Source organism: Chiloscyllium plagiosum, chromosome 31 (genome assembly GCF_004010195.1).
Source record: "Chiloscyllium plagiosum isolate BGI_BamShark_2017 chromosome 31, ASM401019v2, whole genome shotgun sequence".
Lineage (NCBI taxonomy): Eukaryota > Metazoa > Chordata > Chondrichthyes > Orectolobiformes > Hemiscylliidae > Chiloscyllium > Chiloscyllium plagiosum.
In genome coordinates this window covers 33,346,005-33,363,552 of record NC_057740.1, presented here as the reverse complement: position 1 = coordinate 33,363,552, position 17,548 = coordinate 33,346,005, and the positions used below count along the sequence as shown (strand labels likewise).

The 17,548-nt window shown below is 41.9% G+C and overlaps 1 protein-coding gene across 2 annotated transcripts in view; it reads left to right on the top strand.

Moving 5' to 3' along the window:
• apc2 (APC regulator of WNT signaling pathway 2) overlaps nucleotides 1–17,548 on the top strand; it is a 202,534-nt gene that overhangs the window by 71,067 nt on the left and 113,919 nt on the right. For both annotated transcript variants that reach the window (XM_043721336.1, XM_043721335.1), the window contains exon 2: nucleotides 14,333–14,491. In XM_043721336.1, the coding sequence (XP_043577271.1) occupies nucleotides 14,333–14,491 (159 nt within the window). The remainder of the gene's footprint in view (nucleotides 1–14,332; nucleotides 14,492–17,548) is intronic.

Sequence of the window (17,548 nt, the reverse complement as noted above, 5' to 3'; positions counted from 1 at the left end):
TACAGCACGGAAACACACCCTTTGGTCCAACCCGTCCATGTCAACCAGATATCCTAAATTAAACTAGTCCTATTTTTCAGCATTTGGCCCATATCCCACTAAACTCTTTCTATTCATATACCCATCCAGATACCTTTTAAATGTTATAATTGTACCAGCCTCCACCACTTCCTCTGTCAGCTCATTCCATGCATGCACCACCCTCTGCGTGAAAAGGTTGCCCCTTAGGTCCCTTTTAAATCTTTCCTCTCCCCTCTTAAACCTATGCCCTCTACTTTTGGACTCCCCCCCCCCCCCCCCCCCCCGCCCCCTCCCAGGGAAAAGATCTTGACTATTGACTTCATCCATGCCTCTCATGATTTTATAAGCCTCTGTAAAGTCACCCCTCAGCCTCTGACGCTCCAGTGAAAATAGCCCCAGCCTGTTCAATCTCTCCTCATAGCTCAAACCCTCCGGCCCAGGCAACATCCTTGTAAATCACGACAGAATTTTAACAATCATAGTTAATTCAAATTTTAAATGCTTAAAACTCACATTATTCAATTCCTCTGGTTCATCTTGTCAGCTCCATACATTTTAAATGAATCCAGTAACTATCTCTATTTACTTAGATTGATTAATGAGTTACATTCCCAAATAGAGCACTAAGTGCCTGTTATATATATAAAAAATTAACATTGTAAACACTGGTAACCACTGGCTTGTTCAGTAGAGTAACTTTAATTGGGAAAATAATTAAGGTTGGAATTAAATTAGTTCACACAGAATGATGGATAAGTAGGAATAATTATCTGGATATATTTCTGTCCTCATGCCTTGAAGGTATTGTTTCAGAGGTGTGAATGGTACTGGCAATGGCAACCTCTGTTGCACATTCCTAATTGGCCTTGAGAAGGTGGTGGTGAGTTGCTTTCTTGATCTGCTGCAGCTTTTTTTCATTTCTTTCACTTACGTGATGAGGGCATTGCTGGCTGACCTTCATTTATTGCTCATCTCTTGAGAAGGGGATGGCAAGCTGTCTTCTTGAACCTTTGCTGTCTGTGCACTGTAGTCAATGTCCTTATGGAGGGAATTCGAGGGTTTTTGACCCAGCGAGAGTGAAAGAACAGGGATATATTTCCAAGTCAGGATGGTGAGTGGCTTGGTGGGGACTTGCAAGTGTTGGTGTTCCCATGCTCATGTGGTGTAAGTATACCTACACTGTGAGGTACATTTTTGTCATATCTGGAACCTAGGCCAATGCCAGCTGGGTCATCTGGTTTTACTTAGAGGGCAAAGATCAGTTCAGACGACACTTAGGTGTCAACTGTATTGTATGGAATCACATTGGTTAAGTTTCTTCCCTCATGGATATGAGTAAACGAGATGGTGTTTTCATAACAATCCAGTCACCATTATCCTTTTTATTCCAACAACATTTATTTATTAAATTTACATATCACCAGCTGATATGTTGGGACTTGAACCAATGTTATCAGAGCGTTAGTTCAAGTCTCTGGGTTACAAGGACAGTAACATTACTGCCACGTGGTTTTCTTCCGCAGGCAGAAGCAATCCCCCTGTACCTCACCCAAGTGGCTAGTCTTTGTTTCTCAGTCTGTTGGCAAAGGGTTTTCATAACCTCTCAACTGTAGAAGGCCTCACAACTTTGTGGATCTTGTTGTTTATCAATATCCACACTCAGGAACCTTGCAGCAGGGTTGCTGGAGCAGAAGATTTTACACTCCTCCTGGCTGGTGGTTAATTATACTGAACTAACTGTTACAGTGGTTGACATATAGGGAAACAACCTAATCAGAGGTTCAGGTGTCTGATAAACTGGGTGAAACCAAATCAAAATCTGCATTGACTTCGATGCAGAATTAAATCAGGAGAAATGTAAGATTGCCCAATGTCAAACATAACCCCTTGCTTCTCCTAAAATTCTGTTCTGTTTTCTCTTGTTTGCATTTAAAAACCATGGTTTCCTTCTAACACTATTCCATTTATGTTTTCCTGGCTGTATTCCTTCACCTTTTTTTGGTTTGTCCTCTATTGTTCCCGAGTAACATTTATGCTAATAGTCTTTCATTGTACAGTATCCACTTCGTCAGCAATGCTTCTGTACACAAAGGAAAACTACAAGAAACAACCCTTTCCACAGGAGATAAATTAGAGTCAGTGAAGCAAAACTGTACGGCAGTAAATTCTACAAACAGTGTTGGCTGGATACTTCTTTCTTTAATGCTTCCTACAGCGCTCAGAAAACCATTTTCCAGACCTCTCAATTGATTCTGTACTCAACTGCCCCCAAGCTCTCAGATTTCCAAACACATTTGGCTGAATCTTCCATTTTTTTTAAGTGTGAGTTGTGTTGATTTTTTTTGTCTCTATTTCTTACCAAACTCATCTCATTAAATACTCCCCCCCGTATGTATCTCTAGCACAGGCAACATCTTTAAAAGATCATTGTGTACCTAGTCGAGTACTGTCAGCCTGTCAGGCAGCTGCCCTGTATGGTTCATGACTTTTGTCTCAGACAAAGGAAATTTGGTGCCACGCTTTGTGGGCAGGACCCTGGATGTCTAGCTTGACAGGGTGATGCAGACACGGGATATGCTTTTTCTCCAGGACTGGCAGTGTAGGCCATGGATATCAGGCCGTGTCAGCCTGGCCCAAGGTTAGTCCTGGGTTAAAGCATGCTCTGTGATCTGGTGGAATGCCTGACACTGTAGGCAGAAGGTCAGTGACCTGCTCCACTCGTCCAGCATAAGTGCCACCATCATCTCTCCACTATCACACACTCTATTGTTCCCACCTCCCATAAAGGTTCATGTCCTACCATTCTCACTATTGCTTGCAGCATCTCCTTTCATTTGCTCAAAACCATCCATCCCATAACCCTAAAGCCATTAACCCTTCATGCCCTCTACACTGCCTACTCACTCGCTTGGGGTGCATCCCCAACTGACCCAAAAGAAACAACTATGCCGCCCAACTTTCACCCTGTTTCAAACCTGATTCTCATGCATTCCAGAAGGAAAACAGCGCACAACAGGGCAGTAAGAGCCAAGACAGTCAGTGCACTGCCCAACATTTGGTTCTGCACCTCTTCATAACAAGGTAGATAAGTTAACAGCACAAACATTGTGAATGAATACAATTTAGTAGCCATTATAGACATATGGTTATAGGATGGTCATGGCTGAGAGTTAAATATGCAGGGGTACCAGACTATTCGGAAGGACAGACAGGAAGGAAAGGGAGGTGGTGTGGCTCTGATATTTTAAGGATGATATCAGGTGAAAGATGATATAGGTTCTATGGAGAATAAGGTTGAATCCATTTGGGTGGAAATGAGAAATTCTAAGAAGGAAAAGGTGTAGAGTCTATAGACCACCAAATAATAATATCACATTGGGGCAGGCAATAAACAAAGAAATAACTAATGCCTGTGAAAAAGGTATGGCAATCATCATGGGGGATTCTAGATCTGGTCCTGTGTAATCAGACAGGAATAATTAAATATGTCATTGTTATGGATGTTCTTGAAAGTAGCGATCAGAGGATGGTTGAATTTAGAATACAGATGGAGAGTCTGAAGATAAAATCCTAAACCAGGCTCCTGTGCTTAAACAAAGGAGACTACAATAGCATGAGGGAGGAGTTGGCTAAAGTAGACTGGAAACAAAGGCTTGATGGTGGGACAGTTGACAAACAGTGGAGGACCTTCAAAGCAATGTTTCAAAGTGATCAGCAAAAGTATATTTCAGTGAAAAGGAAAGACTATTGGAAAAGAGGTAATCTGCCATGATTGTCTGAGAAAATAAGAGAGACTATCAAATTGAAAGAGAAGGCATACAAAGTGGCCAAGATCAGTGGGAAACTAGAAGATTGGGAAAGCTTTAAAGGTCAACAGAAAGCCCCAAAAAAGCTGTAAAGAAAAGTAAAATGGATTATGAGAATAAACTAACTCAGAATTTAAGACAGATAGCAAAAGTTTCTATCAATATATAAAATGAAGAAGAGTGGCTGAAGTAAATATTGGTCCTTTAGAGGATGAAAAGGAGGATTTATTAATGGAATAGGAGGAAGTGGCCAAGGCATTGAACAGGTATTTTGCGTTGTTCTTCACAGTGGAGGACATGAATAACATGCCAGTAATTGACAAAGTGACAAAGGGGTGAGGACCTAGAAGCAATCATTGTCACAAAAGAGGTTGTATTGGGCAAGCTAATGGAGCTAAGGGTAGGCAAGTCTCCTGGCCCTGATGAAATGCAGAGTTGAAAAATGTGGCGCTGGAAAAGCACAGCAGGCCTGGCACCATCCGAGGAGCAGGAGAGTCAATGCTTTGGGCATAAGGTCTTCATCAGGAAAGGGAGGAATAGCACTTGTGGTAATTTTCCAAAATTCACTGGACTCTGGGGCAGTTCCAGCAGATTACAAAGCAGCAAATGTGATGCTATTATTTAAAAAAAGGAGGTAGATAAAAGGTGGGGAATTATGGACTAGCTAGCTTCACTTCTGTAGTGGGGAAAATACTTGAGTCTATTATCAAGGAAGATATAGTAAGATACCTAGTTAGAAATTGTCCCACTGGGCAGACGCAGCATGGGTTCATGAAGAGCAGGTCATGCTTAACTAATCGATTGGAATTCTATGAAGACATTATGAGCACAGTGGACAGTGGGGACCCAGTAGATGTGATGTATCTAGATTTCCAAAAAGCATCCGCACAAAAGACTGCTGCATAAGATAAAGATGCATGGTGTTACGGGCAATGTATTGTCATGGACAGAGAATTGGTTAATTAAAAGGAAGTGAAGAGGGGGATAAATGAGTGCTTTTCTGGTTGGTAATCAGTGACTAGTGGTGTGCCTCAGAGATCAATGTTAGGACTGCAATTGTTTACAATTTACACAGATGATTTGGAGTTCAGGACTATGTGTAGTATGTCAAAGTTTGTGGATGACACTAAACTGAGTGTGTACCAAAGTGTGCAGAGGGCTGTGAAACTTTGCAAAGAGACCTAGATAGTTTAAGTAAGTGGGCAAAGGTCTGGCAAATGGAGTAGGCAAAAGTCTGGCAGATGGAATACAATGTTACTAAATGCGAAGTCATCAATTTTGGTAGGAATAACAGTAAAAAGTATTACTTGTATAGTAAAAAAATGCAGCATGTAGCTATGCAGAGGGACCTGGGTAGCCTTGTACATGAATCACAGAAGGTTGGATTGCAGGTGCAACAGGTAATTAAGAAGACAAATGGAATTTTGTCCTTCATTGCTAAAGGTATTGAGTTTAAAAGCAGGGAGGTTATATTACAGCTGTATAGGGTGCTGGTGAGGCCACAGTTGGAGTACTGCATGCAGTTTTGGTCGTCTTCCTTGAGAAAGGCATTAGAGGGAGTACAGAGAATGTTCACTAAGTTGATTCCAGAATTAAGGGGCTTGGCTTATGAAAAGAGACTGAGTAGACTGGGATTATATCCATTGGAATTCAGAAGAATGAGGTGGGGGGTGGGGGTGGGGATCTTATAGAAACATATAAAATTATGAAGGGAATAGATAAGATAGAAGTAGAGAGAATGTTTCCACTGGTGGGTGAAACTAGGACAAGAGGGCATAGCCTCAAAAATAGGGGGAGCAGATTTAGGAGTGAATTGAGAAGGAACTTCTTCACCCAGAGGGTTGTGAATCTATGGAAGTTCCAGCCCAGTGGAGTGGTTGAGGCTTCCTCAGTCAATAAAAGAACAAAGAACAAAGAAAATTTACAGCCCTCCAGGCCTGAGCTAATCCAAATCCACTGTCTAAACCTGTCATCCAATTCCTAAGCATCTGTATCCCTCTGCTCCCCACCTACTCATGCATCTGTCCAGATGCATCTTAAATGAATTTACCGTGCCTGCCTCTACCACCTCTGCTGGCAACATGTTCCAGACATCCAGCACCCTTTGTGTAAAGTACTTGCTGTGTGTATCCCTCTTAAACTTTTCACCTCTCACCTTGAAAGCATGACCTCTCATTATTGAAACCTGCACCCTGGGAAAAAGCTTATCTCTATCCACCCTGTCTATACCCTTCATGCTTTTGTAAACCTCAATCAGGTCCCCCCTCAATCTCCTTTTTTCTAATGAAAACAAACCTAACCTACTCATCCTCTCTTCATAGCTAGCATCTTCCATACCAGGCAACATCCTCGTAAACCTTCCCTGCACTCTCTCCAAAGCGACCACATCCTTTTGGTAATGTGGTGACCAGAACTGTACACAGTATTCTAAATGCGGCCGAACCAATGTCTTGTACAATTGTAACATGACCTGCCAGCTCTTGTACTCAATACCCCATCCAATTAAGGCAAGCATACCATATGCCTTCTTGACCACTCTATCCACCTGTGCAGCAACCTTCAGGGTACAATAGACCTGCACTCCCAGATCTCTCTGCTCATCAACTTTTCCCAAGGCTCTTCCGCTCATTGTATAATTCGCTCTAGAATGTTTTTAAAGCTAAGATAATTTTTTGAACAGTAAAGAAATTAAGGTTATGGTGAGAGGGCGGATAAGAGGGTGGGTAAGTGGAGCTGAGACCACGAAAAGATCAGCCATGACTTGATTGAGGACCGCTGACAACTATGACTAAATTCCTGGCTTTGTGTCAGCACTAAAGTGGGACAAAAATGCTGTGAAACTGGCAAATCTATCTGAGGGGCCAAGTCAAAAATGTAAAGCAAGGCAATGCAAGGCAGGGAGCCCACAGGCAGCAACGAGATGGCTATGACAGGAAGTGAACAGGCTGGAGGTATAACCTAGTTCAGTTCATGAGCAGGGATATGTTCCTGAGCACACGCTGTCCTTGCTGCAACACTACAGTGAGAGAAACCAGTGCAGAGGTGTCCTGTAAGTTGATGTGAGATATACTGCTATAAGGTTTATTAAGAGACTGACAATTGTTGGGTGCCAATATTCGTACAGCCGCTTATATCATTGTTTTACCAAGTCTCCCTGACCCTTCACTTCCTATCCTTGCTGACTGATGCTGGTCCTTTGACACCAATATATTAAACTTTGCACCCTTATTCATTTCAATGCTTTTCTCCTCTCTAGACGATAACCTTAAGGGCCTAGTAATCTTTGAACTTACTGCCCTACACCCTTTCCTTTTTCACTTTTCACCTCTGTTAGAGGCATTATCAAACTACATTTTCCACTATCTGTCTTTTGGTCATGCCACTCATTTCCAGCATCCTTTCCCTTTATCTCTGTATTTAATTTGCCTTGGCATTCGGCTTTTAGTTGAATGTGCTGTACGAGTGGAAGAAGGTGTCATTAGGGAGGACTTTGAAGCTTGGGGTACAACAGATGGATTTAAGAAGATAACTTTAGAGAACAAGCAGCATGTTGATGGCCTCACCATCAATGGTGATGAAGAGGGATGGAAGTGATACAGAGAGTGTGAAGTAGCATTTGGGTTGGATGAGCTTGCAGAGCAGGGTGAGCCAAAGACATGGGAATGATTCTTAAATAAAAGAAGAAGATTTGGAAATCACAGTATTGGAAGGTTGTGGATGAGTTCACTGGAGTCAGCAAGGGTAGAAGTGAAGGAACAGGCTTTTAGAAAAAAATTGGCATTGATATAGCGCAGAGCCTGTGGAGCCAGGGAATGGAGTATCAGTGAGGTATAGTGGTAGAAAAAAGTCAAACTTTAATCCATTATGACTAAGTCACTACTTGCTACACTACACAGAAATTGACATTGGGATCAATTGATCTTAACTATACTTCACTCATCGGCATCATCATCCTCCTTACCTCTCTCTTCTCTTGCAGTATTTCTGAGATATTGCAATCAACAAGTGAAATGGAAAATAATGACACATGTAAAACAATATTTGAAGTGCTTAGATGGAGTCTATTTTGCCTTTGGTTGGATGATGGAAATGGTTGTGTCCAACATAGACCAAAAGTTAAATCTTTCCCTGTTACCATCGAAGGAACATAGCAATAGAAACAGGCCATTCAGCCCCACAGATTTATCTTTAAAATCAAAGGCAAAATAGATGCCAATTAAAGAATTCAATGCTTCCTCTCCACCTGCCATTACTTTCTCAATTATTACACTTGTTCGTAATATCTAAATTGCTCTATGAATTTGTAGCAACACTTCCCTATTTATATGTTACCTTCCTTTTGCAACATTCCATTTGCCTGCTTAACCACCTGCTGTTGCTGCATGCTAATCTTTTATGAAACATGTACCAAGACACCTAGATCTGCCTATACCCAGAGTCCTTCAACCTGTCTTCATTTGAACGGTAAGCTGAGTTTCTATTCTTCCTGCCAAAGTGAACAACTTCACATTTCCCACATAATGTGCCAATTTTTTGTCCACCTACCCAAACTACCTTTATCCCTTTGTAGACTCAGCACAACTCACTTTTCCACCTCCCGTTCTGATGAAAAGTCACCAGACTCGAAGGGTTGACTTTGTTTTCTTCCTGGAGAAAGTGAGGTCTGCAGATGCTGGAGATCAAAGTTGAAACTTTATTGCTGGAACAGCACAGCAGGTCAGGCAGCATCCAGGGAACAGGAGATTCGACGTTTCGGGCACAGGCTGAAGGGCCTGTGCCCGTAACGTCGAATCTCCTGTTCCCTGGATGCTGCCTGACCTGCTGTGCTGTTCCAGCAATAAAGTTTCAACTTTGTTTTCTTCCTACAGATACTAACACACCTGCTGAGTTTGTTCAGCAATCTCTAATTTTTGTTTCACTTTCCTACTTTGCTAACTATCTATGTACCATCAGCTTATTTTGCAAACCTACATTAAATTCTTTCACCCACTGGCTATATGTACAGTGCATAGTGAATGAATTGGCACAGAGGGGCATCAGTTGTTGTTGAGTTGGCATGAAGAGCATGGAGCATGAAGAGTAATTAGGGCATGAGCTACCATTGGGTTGACATAGAAGGTATGAGGGACCATGTGGAGTGGCAGGAAGCAATGGCAATGATAGAAATCATAGTCGACCCAGTGCTGCTTCTGGTCAGAACCCCTGATCTTGCCCCTGGCCTCCAATGTGGCCACAATGGGCCACTCCTGGCCTGAGCACAGGGGGTCCCATGGTGTTCTGTGTCCTGGATATTGAGCTCTCATGGTTAAAGTTAAAGCAGTAAAGTTACCATGGCCCTATCTGGAAGACATGGGTTTTGAACTGACCTTTGAAAAGATTACAAAATTTAGATTACGGTTCATGACCCTTCTGAGGTTCCGTGAACCATGAGACATGGTGAAACTTGCACATCTCCAGGAAAACTCCGCAGACTATGAGGCACGTGCCCATGCAATGGGGGTGAAAGGTGTAAGCTTGTACCTGCAAAATTAGTCCGGTGGACAAAAATTGCTGGTACCAGGAATGGGATGGGAATTGTGAAATCAGATCCTGCAACTCATTTTCAAATGGCTCCGGACATGTCTCGACATCAAGAAAACCTGGCCGAGTGCCTTTACTACCATAGGAATTCTGGGAGAAATTTGTGTGTTATTTTTTCTACATATGGGCGGCACGGTGGCACAGTGGTTAGCACTGCTGCCTCATAGTGCCAGAGACCCGGGTTCAAATCCCGCCTCAGGCGACTCTCCGTGTGGAGTTTGCACATTCTCCCCGTGTCTGCGTGGGTTTCCTCCGGGTGCTCCGGTTTCCTCCCACAATCCAAAAATGTGCAGGTTAGGTGAATTGAACATGCTAAATTGTCCGTAGTGTTAGGTGAAGCGGTAGGAGTATGGGTCTGGGTGGTATACGCTTCGGCGGGTCGGTGTGGACTTGTTGGGCCGAAGGGCCTGTTTCCACACTGTAAGTAATCTAATCTAATCTAATATCACTCATGATTATACTTCAAAAGCACTTTAACCATTTTTCTTTTCCTTTCTCTTTTATATCATGTTGAGGGCATGCAAGCAGGCTTTCACTGAATGTAACATTGTACCATGATTTATACACATCTGGGGAGCGCGGTCTATGGGACTGTGAGGAACATTTCAGTTTCCTACTTCATTTCCTAATGATGAACCACCCACCAAGAACATTTACAATCTCTCTATATGCGCAAACGAGATGGCTTTAGGACAACATCTGAGTTATATGCAAGTGCTCCCAGTAAATATAAACACAAATTATGGTCATTGCAATTTCATTTGGGAGCTTTATTTTCTCTTGACGAGTGAATTATGTTCTTTTTCTTATTAACAGTAGCTATGGCAATGTGTGCACACCAGAGGTGTCTGGCATTCTCTGGGTCAAGCAGCCACCTTGAGCATCATGATTCATTGGGCCTCAGGGAAATCTGTGCTGAGCGAAGGATTTGTTCTCCTTCACAAGAGACCTTCCCATATTTTTCATGTTGGCTTTGAAATTAAATCTGGTTTACTCATCTTCACTCACGTTTGGTCAACATTGAAATTAAAAAGCGAGAATTTAATTCCTCTTGTCATGTTGGAAGATAATAACTGACTTATTATTCTTGGGGTAAACTAGCCTATTGTTACTTAAAAGGCTGTGACTTAACACTCACCTGTCTGTTGTAGCTCAGACCTTGGTTCTTAGCAGTTAGTGTCAGAATGTCAAGAGCTTGTTTTTCCATTGCGAAAGGAAATAAAATGGGAAAATTGCAGGAAAACTACAGGTTCCAAACTGATTATTTCAATACAACAATACGTTAGGACACTTAATTTGGTCTCATTCCTCTGTTTTAGAGGGAGGAGACTTGATCAGGTTGGATCAAAGGGTCTATTTCCGTGCTGTACATCTCTGTGACTTTAAGTCATAGCTTTAAGAACAGCATTTTCTGGTCTGTCCTTATCTTTGTATTAATTGGAGGATTTTAGTGTTGCTCGGAGAGCAACATTCAGATAAGCTTGCCTGGGGTGGGTGGCACAGTGGCTCAGTGGTTAGCACTGCTACCTCACAGCATCAGGGACCTGGGTTCGATTCCAGTCTTGTGCAACTCTGTGTGGAATTTGTACATTCTCCCTGTGTCTGCGTGCCAGGCTATATTGTCCATAGAGTCCAGGGATGTGTAGGTTGGGTGCATTAGCCACCGGAAATGTAGGAATAGGGTCAAAGAATGGATCTGGGTGAGATGCTGTTCAGAGGATCAGTGTGGATTTGTTGGGCCAAATAGCCTGTTTCCATACTGTGGGGATTTAAGAGGCATTTTGATGGGTATATGAATAGGAAGGGTTTGGAGGGATATGGACCAGGTGCTGGCAGGTGGGACTAGATTGGGTTAGGATATCTGGTCGGCATGGATGGGTTGAACTGAAGGGTCTGTTTCCATGCTGTACATCTCTATGACTCTATGTCTCTATTAGCTGGTTCTTGCCGCCTTCTTCCTCGTCACATAGCTGTTGTCATTGTAGTCATCAACACTAACCCGTCGGAACTTTTCAGTGCTGGTGTTCTTAGATGCTAGGTGTAGGGAGAGACACAGAGCAGCCTGAGTCTGTCTGTTTTTAATATAACCAGAGATGCTCTTACATACAACTGAATAGTTTTCCCACCACCAAATCACTGTTGGGTCTTTATTTTTTTAATATCCAGATGTGTAATCACACAAATCCGAATGGTTTATTTTTCACCACTAAATCACCATTACTTTTTATTAACTATTATAGACCACCACTACTACATCTGTGTAGCCAATTAGAAATTTACATACAAAGCCCATTACAGGTAATGCAGGTGAGAGAGGGGTAGTGAGTTTGCACTATCAAATTTTAAAATGTTTTTCTAATTTAATCTATTTTTCTTATCGACCTGTTCAGAGATATTATTTTATACCATTGGAGCAGGTGGGACTTCAACCCAATTCTTCTGGTCCAGGGATAGGGACAGTACACTGTGCCATAGTAAAGGACTCAGGTGATGAGATCCAAGTGGGCAGGCCATTACCTTTTGCCAAGGGAACTCATACACAATGAGCTCCACAAGGAGATTAACTAGGATTCCTCATCAGCCTTGAGAGGGTTGTCACACAACCCTTTCATTGTCAAAGTGGAAATGGGCAATTAATGTTGATCTTTAGCGATCCCAAAGTATAAGCATGAATATTAAACAAAAAGAGCCTGGTTTGAGCATTACCTGTCTGTGTACTATTTGGTGTCCCCAAGACAACTCAGAACAGAGCATGATGAAAACCAGCAACATTTCCATCATGTAGAATGGGAGATCTAATTGCTGAATTGCATAGTTTCTAAGATAACTGCAAAAGTGCTGATGATAGCAGTTTGCAACTCATTATAGTTGCAGGTGACACATCTGCTATAATGGTTTGGCCCGAACACTATTAGTAGCTTGTTCATGTGACCTAGGAATATGTAAGTTTTAAAGGTTTTTTTCAATTTTTCTCTATAGGCAGGTTTCCCATCCCTTCCTCCTTACTTTATAGCAAAGTATATTTTAAGAAATGTGGGAATTCTGAAATAAACAGAAATTGTTGGAAACAAGGTACAGGGCTATGAGCATTTGTAAAAGCAAAAGTCAGATAAGTGGAAATAGATAGGTAGAAAATTTGTTTATTGTAAATGACCATACTAGCAGGTACTGGACTGTGATTCAGATACAAATTAAAACAAGGTAATCAAAAGTTATAGACAAGAAAAAAAATAAAAATAAGGTATAAAATAATAAAAAGATTGCACAAGCACACAGGTAAATACAATACATTGCAAAATGGGGTCTCTTTAATTTACAGGATATAAATGAATGCTACACCCACATGCTACAGTTTCTGTTAAATTTCATAGATTGCATGTTGTCGCATTGAATTCATTGAACTCTCAATCATTTAATACTATTTATGAGTTTTATAAAGTAGGAGATTGGACTCTCTTGTATTCTAGTCTATGTGTTACCTATTGAAAGGTGTCTTTTCTTAAATCCACTGCACCCATTACATCTATGTGGTTAATACAAACAATATTGGCAATAGGAATGCAATGCAAAACATTTCCAGAAAAGTCCTGGCAGATCTTTCTCTGCCTTTCAGCAAGGGACTGTGGTTTCAATTATTCAAAAGCAAAATATTGCAGCAGTTGGGAATCTGAAACAAAAATGCTGGATAACATCCGAAAGAACTGTGAATGCTGGAAAGTCTAAACCAAAACAGAAATTGATGGAAAAGCTCAGCATGTCTGGCAGTATCTGGAGAGAGAAATCAGAATTAACATTTTGGTCTGGACCTGAAACGTTAACTCTGATTTCTTTCCACAGATGCTGCCATACCTGCTGAGCTTTTCCAGCAATTTCTGTTTTTGTTTCAGAAATGCTAAAAATATTCAGCAGGTCTAGCAGCATTTGTGGAGACACTAGTTAACATTTTGAGTTAAATATGGTCCTTCTTCAGAACTCATATTCAGGTGTTTGATTGCATCAGAGTATCTTTGCTATGTCTTGGGTACACACCAGAGTTGAGAGCTTCTGAACTTTTATAAATGAAATGTTGGGTATAACATTGTGGGAGGATGGAGGGTTAACACTTACTCGCTGCAGCTTGGCAATGCAACTTCACAGTGAGAATTCCGCCGCTCACCAGGAGGAAGACCCACCAACTGGAGCTGGGGGCTCCGAAACATCCTGGCAGTGCCCACGTTCTGTAGTAGGCACTGTTGGATGATTTGATTTGATTTATTGTTGTCACATGTACCTACATGCAGTGAAAAGTTTTGTTTTGCATGCAGTACAAAATACAAAGGCATACAAATCATAGGGTGTTTAACAGACCAAGGCATGTTACAGCTGCACAGGAGGTGCACAAAAGCAAGATCAACATTAGATTTGAAATTTGAGAGGTCCATTCAGCAGTCTAATAGCAGTGGGGAATAAGTTGTTTTTGAACCTGTTGGCACATGTGTTTAAGCTTTTGTACCTTCTTCCAAACGGAAGAGGTTGGAAGAGAATGTTGCTGGGTAGGAGGGGTCTCTGATGTTGGCTGCCTTGCTAAGGCAACGAGAAGTGTAGATGGAGCCTATGGATGGGAGGTTCGCTAATGGTCTGGGCTGTGTTCACAACTGTCTGTAGTTTCTTACAGTTCTTGACAGAGCAATTGTTGTACTAAGCCATGATACACCCAGTTGAATACTTTCTATGGTGCATCTGTAAATGTGGGTGAGAGGCCTAATGGACGTGCTGAATTTCTTTAGCGTCCTGAGGAAGAAGAGGTGCCGATGTGCCTTTTTCACTTTCTTGAAATGTAGGAGGTCCCATGAATTCTGGATCTGGATTGGTACTGGGGCGTTTTGACTGCGGTTTTTTATTGCAACTTTGGGACAAGTTAATATTGATATATTTTTCTTGTGCAGGTGTTGGAAGAGCTCAGGATGTCTGGCTCTACATCTTCCTACGATCATCTGGTGAAACAAGTTGAGGCACTTAGAAAGGAGAATTCTCACCTACGACGAGAGTTGGAGGACAACTCCTGCCACCTATCGAAGCTTGAGACAGAGACCTTGGATATGAAGGTGAGGATTCTGTTATTGTTCCTGGGTTGAGCTGAATGTATTTGCTTGAAGATTAACATAGCTGCATGTTGAAAAGCAGAGCCAAATCCATATAAATCTATCCAGACCACTGGCATTGAAGAAGTGAAGGACCAAATTGTGTAATTCCTGCAAATGTTCTCAGTTAGTGATCCTGTTGTTAGGTTATATAGAGGAAGCCTGTGAATGTAGTCATTCTCTGAGGCAATTGTATCATGCAAGCTAAAGTTGAGCAATTGTTACATATCAACAAAGATTCCCATTGTTGTTTCCTTTGTCACAGTCCTGTGAATTTAAGAAATTATTTCCAATTACCACAGCATGGTTCACAGTGGTTAGCACTGCTGCCTCACAGAGCTAGAGCCTTGGGCGACTGTGTGAAGTTTGCATGCTTTTCCCATGTCTGCATGGGTATCCTCCAAGTGCTCTAGTTTCTTCCTACAATCCAAAGATGTGCAGGCTAGATGGATTGGCCATGCTAACTTGTCCATAGTGTCCAGGTTAGAAGGGTTAGCCGTGGTAAATCCAGGATAATGGGGATAGGATGGGGGCTGATTCTGAGAGTGATCCTCTTCAGAAGGACAGTGCAGTCTCGATGAGCCAAATGGCCTCTTCCTGCACTGTGTGAATTCTATGAATGAATTCTTACTTTTGTGCAAGGTGTATGTGAATTAGTGGATGAGTCAGGTGAGATGGAAGGATGAACGTTATCCATCATGTTGCGAGCAATAAAAAAGCAACTGCAAAAGTGGGAGATTTATAACTGCTGATGAGATTTGACTAATTTTTTCTCTCCAGTTATCTCAATCCCGTCCTTAAGATGTTATGCTGCAGTTAGGTCCCATAAGCAGTAGTCAGCTTCTCACATTCATTGACAATAGGCTTGGCTAACTGCCTATGGCAGCTGGACCTTACATGGTCTGGCCTACACATAATTCCAGACCCATAGCTATATCTTAACTTTCCTTGGAGCAATAATTGCTGGCTAATCCAGCAATGCCTACACCGCACAAGAAAATAAAAGAAAATAATGATGGAGGCCAAAATACGCAGGTATCTCTTGGGAACAGTGACCCTATTGGGAATGACAATTATTACGCCAAGTGAAGAGGGACGAATCACCTCCCTTCTTTTTAATCCTCTTGATCAGTCACACCAAGTATTTTAGTGAAGCAAAGAACTACAAATGCTGGAAATCTGAAACAGAAACAGAAAATGCTGGAGCAACTCAACAGTTTTGGCAGGATCTGTAGAAAGAAAAAGAGTCAACATTTCCAGTCCACTGATCCTTCATAAGGTCAATGGGCATGAAACATTGATAGCAAATGTTTTGTTTCTCCTTAGCATGCAGTTATGTCACAATTCAATTAAAATACAGATTGTGATATCAAAATGATGGAGCTAGCTTTAAACTATTGAGCCATAGAGACGTACAACACAGAAACAAACACTTCAGTCCAACTCGTCCATCCTGACCAGATATCCTAAATTAATCAAGTCCCATTTTTCAGCATTTGACCCATATCCTTCTAAACTCTTCCTATTGGTGCACCCATCCAGATGCCTTTTAAGTAATTTTACCAGCCTTCACCACTTTGTCTGACAGTTCATTCCATACACGCACCACCCTCTGCATGAAAAAGATGCCCTTCAGGCTCATTTTAAATCTTTCACCTCTCACCTTAAACCTATGCCCTGTAGTTTTATTCTCCCCTACCCTGGGTTAAACATCTTGTTTATTCATGCCCCTCATAATTTTTTAAACTTCTGTCCAGTCACCCTTCAGCCTCCATTGCTCCAGCTCCGCCCTATAGTTCCAACCCTGACAACATGCTTGTTAATCTTTAGTTTTCATAGAATCCCTAGTGTGGAAACAGGCCATTTGGCCCAACAATCCACACCGACCCTCCAAAGAATAACCTACCCAGACCCATTCCCCTACTCTATTAGTCTACATTTACCCCAGACTATTGCATCTAACCACACATCCCTGAGCACTCTAGACAATTTAGCATGGCCAATTCACCTAACCTACACATCTTTGGACTGTGGGAGGAAACCGGAGCACCCAGAGGAAACCCACGCAGACACAGGGAGAATGTGCAAACTCCACACAGACAATCGCCCAAGGCTAGAATCGAATCCAGGTCCCTGTTGCTATGAGGCAGCAGTGCTAACCACTGAGTCACCGTGCCACCTGCCACTGAGCCACCATGCCGTTTTGTAAAGAAAGAGGAAGTTTATTACTTACTGACCCAAAGAAAAGTAATAAAACACATAGAATAGAATCTTTAACTTCTTATACTTGAACATGTTTTGTTGGAATCAACTAGGTGAATGTGAGGCCTGCAGATGCCGGAGACCAGAGTCGAGAGTGTGGTGCTGGAAAAGCACTGCAAGTCAGGCGGCATCCGAGCAGCAGGAGAATCAATGTTTCAGGCATAAGCCCTTCATCAGGAATGTTGATGAAGGGGTTATGGACGAAACATCGATTCTCTTTGGATGCTGCCTGGCCTGTTGTGCTTTTCCGGCGTTGCATTCTCAACATAGTTGTTTGTTGAGGTCTTACCTTCTCAACTGGAACTAAATTTGTAGAATACTTGATTTCTTAGTGAATGGACATTTCTCTGATTTGTTTAATCACCAGTGCTAGCTTTTGAAAGTTGGAAACAGAGTGAGAACGAGAGATAGAGTGAGAAAGCATTTCTTAAAATCCTTTTAAAATCCTTCTCTTTCTGGTGCTCTGCTGAAGAGCTACTGAAATGTGGTTCATTAGTGTATTCTTGAATCTAGCTCCATTATGTTTCCATGTTGAATTACTGCAGGAAACTTTCATGTCCAATATATGCAACATAACATGCAAGAGTGAATTAAAATTGGAGATTTTCACGCAAAAGATGGTGTGTAAATGGAATAAGCTGCAAGAGGAAGTAGTGGGGGCTGGTACAATTATAACATGTAAAAGGCATCTGGATGGGTACATGAATAGGAAGGGTTTAGAGAGAATTGAGCCAAAAGCTGAAAATGGAACTAGATTAA